Source organism: Lactuca serriola, chromosome 9 (genome assembly GCF_051521515.1).
Source record: "Lactuca serriola cultivar US96UC23 chromosome 9, Lser_US96UC23_V15, whole genome shotgun sequence".
NCBI classification, from domain to species: domain Eukaryota; kingdom Viridiplantae; phylum Streptophyta; class Magnoliopsida; order Asterales; family Asteraceae; genus Lactuca; species Lactuca serriola.
In genome coordinates, this window is record NC_136416.1 from 205691518 (window position 1) to 205699284 (window position 7767).

Below are 7767 nucleotides of genomic sequence, written 5' to 3' on the forward strand. Positions count from 1 at the left end.
AACAGCCTTTAAAATGTCGTTCCAACTTCCAATCATTGAGATTTAATGAAAATATTTATCTTATAATGTCTAGAACTGTAATTAAATATTCATCTAATCAAGGGATGCATACTGAATCTCCTAAAAAAATATAATCAAGCTATATTTTAGTATTTATGATAATATATTTTCATTAATTTTAACTGTGTTTTGGTTAAAAAAATATTCACCTAACAATTTTTTTTTTAATATGTAATTTTATTAGAAAGGATAAGTTAGAAGCTTCGTGCCATATATTACTTCAAACATGTGAACTGATCAGGAAACTTCCCCCTCAATGACAACAAACGCCTCCTTCAAGATTGCGTTCCCATTTCTACCTTGTCAAATGGATTGACTCAAAACTATCCTAACTACGACCGGAATGTCGTCGGAACCCATCACCGGTGATCACCGGTTTATCCTCTTCCTTCTACCTCTTCTTTGCTTCATAGTCCACTCTTCTTCCCAATCTGACCAACGTCAAATTCTTATCAAATTCAAATCTACCCTCCAAAATTCAAACTCAGAAGTGTTTAATACATGGAATGGAAAAACACCCATCTGCAATTTCACAGGTATCGTCTGCAACTCCGATGATTTGGTGAAAGAAATCAATCTTTCGCAGCAACAACTCGCCGGAACTCTTCCGTTTGATTCAATATGTTCTCTGAAATCGCTACAGAAAGTCTCCCTCGGAGCAAATCATTTGTATGGAACAATCAGTGCCCATATTTCAGATTGCACCAATTTGGAGTACCTTGATTTGGGGAATAATTCCTTCTCCGGCGAAGTCCCGGATTTATCTTCGTTAACCCAGCTCAAGTTCTTGAATTTGAACCTCAGTGGATTTTCGGGGTCGTTTCCATGGAAATCGATCGGAAATCTTACGGGTCTCACTTTCTTGAGTTTAGGAGACAACCCTTTTGATAGAACTCCCTTCCCTTTGGAAATATTAAAGTTCCCGCAGCTATACTCTCTTTATCTTTCAAACTGTAGTATTGAAGGGAAAATCCCGGAAGAAATCGGAAACCTCGGTTTGTTAGAAAGCCTTGAGATCTCCGATAGTTATCTCGTCGGAGAAATTCCGGTGGGAATCACGAAGCTCACAAAGCTTCGGATGCTTGAGCTCTACAACAATCAACTCTCCGGGATTCTTCCAGTTGGGTTAAGTAACCTCGTAAATCTTGCAGAGTTTGATGTTTCGACTAACAATCTTGAAGGCGATTTATCGGAGTTACGAAACTTGACAAAAATAGAATCTTTACAGTTGTTTGAAAACAATTTTTCGGGAACAATTCCTGAAGAATTCGGAGAATTCAAGTTTTTAACGCAATTTTCAATCTACGATAACAAGTTCACCGGAGAACTCCCTGCAAAAATTGGTTCGTGGGCTGACTTTGAATACATCGACGTGTCGCAAAACTTCTTAACTGGTCCGATTCCACCTGACATGTGTAAAATGGGAAAAATGGAGAAACTTCTGATGCTTGAAAACAACTTCACCGGCGGCTTTCCGGAGACTTATGCAGATTGTTCTTCCTTGCTTCGTATTAGAGTGAGCAATAATTCACTTTCCGGTAGAGTTCCTGATGGGATTTGGAGTTTGCCGAATATAGGTATGATTGATCTTGCAATTAATCAGTTTGAAGGTCAAGTCGCACCAAATATTGGTGAAGCAAAGTCGTTGACGCAGCTTTATCTAGCTAACAATCGGTTTTCCGGTCAACTGCCGGTGGAAATATCGAACGTTTCAACTCTGGTGGAAATTGAGCTGGTTTCAAATCAATTTTCCGGTGAAATTCCGTCAAGAATTGGTAACTTGAAGAAGCTAAGTAAACTTCATCTACAATATAATATCTTCTCTGGTGCTATTCCGGAGTCTTTGGGTTCATGTGTCTCTCTTGATGAAATCAACCTCGCCGGAAATTCATTCTCTGGTGAAATTCCGGCGACTCTTGGTTCTCTACCGACTTTGAACTCCCTAAACCTATCGGGTAACAAACTCTCCGGAATGATTCCGGCGAGGTTATCATCATTGAAGTTGAGCCTCATTGACTTGTCAAACAACATGTTGATTGGAAGAGTGCCGTCGGCTCTGTTATTGGTGGCTTACAATGGCAGTTTCGCCGGAAATCCAGGGTTATGTGCTGACGGAAGTAAAGATCTCCGGCAATGTTCACCGGTTTCCAACAACTCCGATCACTTAAAAGTGGCGGTATATTGCTTCATAGCCGGTGCACTTCTCCTGGTGTTGTCCTTATCATGTTTCTTGTTCATGAAGCTCCGGCAACATGACCACAAAGATCCAATCAACCGGGGTTATTCATGGGATGTAAAAAAGTTTCATGTCCTCAATATTAATGAAGATGAAATACTTAAATCTCTCAAACAAGAAAATATAATTGGGAAAGGCGGCTCCGGGAACGTCTACAAGGCGGTTTTGAGTGGCGGCGAACAACTCGCCGTGAAACACATGTGGAAGTTTGTACCGGATTCCGGTGGCCGGAGTAGTGCGGCGATATTACCGAAAGGGAAAAGCCGGTGGTCGGAGTATGAGGCGGAGGTGGCCGCTTTGAGCTCACTCCGACACATGAATGTGGTGAAATTGTATTGTTGTATCTCGAGTGAGGACTCGAATTTGTTGGTATATGAGTATATGCCAAATGGGAACTTGTGGGACCGGTTACATACGTATAAGAAGATTGAAATGGATTGGAATGTACGATACGAGATCGCGATGGGGGCTGCAAGGGGGTTAGAGTACCTACATCATGCTTGTGATAGACCAGTGATACATCGGGATGTGAAATCGAGTAATATTTTGTTAGATGAGGAGATGAAGCCAAAAATAGCCGATTTTGGTCTAGCAAAGATTGTGCACGCAGAAAAGGTTATCGATTCGACTCATGTTATTGCCGGAACTCATGGTTACATCGCTCCTGGTAAGTTTTTTATATCTTTTATTTCATATTTGTAATGTCATCCTCCTTTAATTTATTCCTATTACACCATTATGTTTTGAAAATACCCCTCTTTTATAGCAAGTTAATTAAATTACAAATCATTTTTTACTAATATGAAAAGATTGATGTTTCAATTTATAATGTTCTAATAAAAACAATTGAAACCACCATCTTAAAATTAGGTAGATTTTTCAAAACATAACGATTTAATTTGATTTTTCTTAATAAAATGGTTTTATCGAAATGAACGAAAATAAGATTATGTAGTACGTAAATAACCGAAAGTATATTAATATTTCTTGCATTTCATTTTCTTTTTTAGGGTCAAATTGATTTCTTTAACATTTTCATTTATTTCTCTTCAACAATATAGATACAACGTGTGACACAAGAGTCATGTATAGATTTTCTGCAAGTAAAATGTATTAACAATAAAAAAGTTGAATGTCATAATACACAAATAAATGAAAGCTTATGGCTACTTCTTGTCTTAATCCCTTATTACCAAATAGATTCATTTTCATATTTACGTTAATTTCTCCTGCAGAATATGGATACACATGTAATGTGACAGAGAAAAGTGATATCTATAGTTTTGGCGTTGTTCTCATGGAGTTAGTAACTGGTAAAAAGCCCGTAGAACCTGAATTTGGTGAAAACAAGGACATAGTTTATTGGGTTCATAATGAAATGAGAACAAAAGATAATTTGATTGCATTAGTGGACTCTAACATTTCAAAAGATGTGAAGGAAGAGGCTGTTAAAATGTTGAGCATTGCATTTCATTGCACGATGAAGATACCGACATTGAGACCTTCAATGAGGATGGTGGTGAAAATGCTAGAAGAAATCAAACCTAACTCGCTTATCGATGTAGTGATCGATAAAGTGGGTGAAAACTTCATTTCACAATATAAAAATTGAATTTTGTATATGTAAGAGTTAGAATGAACGATAAAACGGTGATCAAAACTTGTATGATCACCGTTACTTTTTTTGCAGTTGTATTATATAGTCTTGTAGTAATTTTTCCTCATGTAAGTAATGTTATTTTCTTCTATAAGTAAGGTTATTTTCTTCTACAAAATAATGTAAACTCAAGCATAAATAATTACCACATCATTGTTTTGAAAAAATATTATTTATAATTGCTATTGTTAACTGAGGCATCAAAAAAGTTTCTACTATGTATTTACTATAAAGAGTTAGTTTCAAGCAAAAAAAAAAATGTCCTTTTTTATCCGTTTTTGCCTGTAAGTGTTCAACTAATTCATAATAGATAAAAAGTGATTAAAACATCAAGTTGCTTTATCGCAATACAAACTACGACTTTTTTCAAAAACGGATAAAAAAGTATGAGGTTATTTTTTTTTTACCACCTTAGACAACCCAAGAAAAAAGGTTATTCTCCACTCAAGTCCCTACAATTTGACGTGGAATTAACCCTATTATAAAATCTGAGACATGCCAAAAGTATTAGGAAACCATGTATTGAATTAAATGTTAAGATCGCTTGGCCTATGATCATGGTTATAAAACTCGCTACTCGGTACCTGTTCGGTTGACTACCGAATGGCGAGTACTCGGACATATTCAGGGAGTACTCGGATTCGGTAATTCATGTAGAAATATATTTATGGAAATTATGGAAATATTGATTAAAATATATAACAAAATTAGATACATGTAAATACACAAAAACTGAAGACACACAATGGTTCTACTTTGTGAATAATTATTGAAAATTTAAAATATATATGTAGTAATAATCACATGTCTTTGTATTAAATAATAAATCATTAAGTATATTATACATATTAATCACCGAGTTGGCTGAGTTTTCCAACACTGCTCGCTTTAATAAGTGGCCGATCGGGGAGACTCGAATTCTGTAACTCGCCTCGGTAAGGGGCCGAGTAGCGAGTATTCAGACAAGTAATCGGCCAACTCGACGAGTTTTACAAAACTGTCTATGATGATTGAATGATTACTATACTAAATTGCCAAAAGAAAGTCAAACAAATAGGTTTTAGGTTCAGAACATATCAAAACATGTCGCTATGTAGAATTGTAGATACGTCCACTTCTAAACTTCATTTTCCTGACAAATGAGGTTTTTTTTCAACGTAAGTTTGGTGGGAATTTAGATTCAAGCTTGATTCCAAAACATGGGCAATTTAGTTAATTTAAAATCTTATGTTATTTTCAATGTATGCAAATATGGGGAAATTACTTGTATAAGAGGAAGTACATTATTGAAAAAGTTAATAAAACAAAATTATAATTTATAATAATATCAAAATTCTAAATTGGGCTTCAAAAAGGTCTAACATTATCATTGCTCAAGAAAGTGAAACTGATTGGTGCCTTTAGCTATTTCAAAGGGTGGCCCGAATGATTGACCCCGCAAATACCATAATTACACTTTATAGCAAATGAACTTTGTGTGAAAGGAAAGTTGATATAAAGTCAATCATGAACATGTGAACTTGCAGCAATATAGGCCTACCACCACTTTACTTGAATTATCTTCCTCCCCTTTAGGTAGTCATTTTATCTTCTAATATAAGTTAATTTCATCTTTCAAGCCATTTGAAAATGAAGAATCTAAATTTGTTGTTGATTGTGCCCCCCTTTTTGTTATGTTCTAGTAGCATCCTACAATGTTTTAAAGATCGTTTTTTAGTTGAACCAGTATGGTGACCGGTTCAATCGGTTTGGCCAGTGGTTCAACCGGTAACAAATAATTTTCATATATCTAGCAGTGTTATGTGTCAGCCTTCGAGTTGTATATACTCCGAAAGCGTTCAATTTTCTTTGGAAATGAGTTATTTTTTTAACGGACTAAATGAAATCCAACTATACAAGTCTAATAAACCGGTTCAAATGAGTTGTTCCGAAACTACATGTCATTAAGTATGATTATTGGATATATGAAAGAACCATGTTCTTCTGTTTGTTTCCAAAAGGATCTCGGAATAAACCGCTAAAACACCGGTTGCTCAGAAGTCACAACAGAAGTCCGAAAACTGTGTCCTTGTCCCAACACCTAACCCGGAGCCTAAAAACTCCACAACTCACTAATTTTGCAGGCACTTTGTGCTTCGGAGCAGAAACAATATGGTATATTGACAGTTTTGGGTATGCTTGCTCTTAATTTTTGGGTTGTGGGATTATTGCTTATGCCAGACTCCGGTTTGATTCGTTAGTAGGTAGAAGATTGAATTGATTATCTATCTGTTCTAATTGTGGGTCTTTTGGGTTCCTTGTCATCAGTTGGGATTGTAGAAGAATGTGGAATTGTATCAAGGGAAGGTACTTTAGATACGACAATCTTTGTCAAGAGTAGTAAAGTACTTCACCTGGTTTGGGGTGTGAGCACCCGATATTATTTGATCATGGGATCTTAGTCCAGTAAGCCCAGTGTGGTGGTGATTGAGTAGGAATATTGTGAATGTCTAGGTAATATGATGATTATGAGATTATCAGATGTAGATGAATTCAAGTGAGGGATGGTCTTTTGGGACTGCTGGGGATAGTTCCAAGTGTGATCCATTTTAGAATTTGTGCCCATGTTAGGGATTTGGATCGGTATATTTGGAGGGAGCGTTAGGGTTCCTTGAGGTTGGGAAAAATCCAAGATAGGTCAGGATTTTGAGTGTGGTGTAGACTATCGTTGATCGGTGGGGCCTTGAACAACTAATCGGGTGATGTGGATAATATATTGTTTGATTAAGGATTAACTGGGAAGGCTAGTCAGCATGGTAGCATCCTAATTCAACTAGAGAGCCATTTTTGTTTGCAAGGGGGTTCAGGGTTAAGCAAGTAATAATGTTCTTTGCTTAGTGGTGAGCATCAGAGCAAATGATATGGATTCATGGCTAGGTTCAGGTCGAGGTTTGTGTTAAGACCTCGCTGCCTATTCTTGTCTAATGAAGGCTTTGGGGTCTAAAGCACGACCCGAACACCTGAAAGAGTCCGGTAAGTGGGCTTTTGGAATTGTATTGTTTTTGGTTAGTGTGCGTTTGTGGGAGTGATGTAAGACTACAAAGCAGTCATAACATTCACTAGGTTAGCGTGTGGTTTGTGGAAGTGATGTAAGACTGCAGAGCAATCGTAGCATTCACCAAGTTAGTGTGTGGTTGTGGGAGTGATGTAAGACTGCGGATCAGCTGTAGCATTCACCAGGTTAGTGTGCAGTTATGGGAATGATGTAAGACTGGGGAGCAGCTATAGCATTCACCAGGTTAACGTGTGGTTGTGGAAGTGATGTAAGATTGTGGAGTAGCCATAACATTCACCAGGTTAGTGATGTAAGACTACAGATCAACCATAGCATTCACTAGGATATGATGCGGTTGTGGAAATGTTATAAGACTGCGGAGCAGCCGTAACATTCACTAGGATGGTAGGCAGTGGTGACAGTGATGGAAGTCTATGAATTGGCTCATGACATTCTCTAGGATGATTTAGATCATCACAGGGTTGGGTGAAGGGTTGTGAGCGGGCCTCACCATTTGAAATACTTGGGAAATCGTAGGCCGGGTTGGGGCCATATGTGATGTGAGAACTCGGTTTGATTTGTAGTTATCACTAGGGTTAAGCGGACTTGGTGATCGTTTAAGCTTTGGTTAATTGATTTGTCCTTCTGTCACAACTGAAAATTTTCAAGTTCAAAAACCAAGCCAAAGGAGTCCCGTATATGTAATAACTATAGTTATACTATTATTATTATGTTATGGTAATATAATTTTTGAGAATTATGCTACCCTAAACTCTCTTG

The 7767-nt window shown here is 37.2% G+C and overlaps 1 protein-coding gene across 1 annotated transcript; it reads left to right on the forward strand.

The window, feature by feature from the left end:
• The first annotated feature begins 289 nt into the window (after positions 1 to 289).
• LOC145072138 (receptor-like protein kinase 7) lies at positions 290 to 4047 on the forward strand. The gene is made up of 2 exons (XM_079018522.1): positions 290 to 2963; positions 3532 to 4047. The coding sequence occupies exons 1-2, from the start codon at positions 404 to 406 to the stop codon at positions 3906 to 3908; spliced, it is 2937 nt and encodes a 978-aa protein (XP_078874648.1). The 5' UTR covers positions 290 to 403; the 3' UTR covers positions 3909 to 4047.
• The last annotated feature ends 3720 nt before the right edge of the window (positions 4048 to 7767 follow it).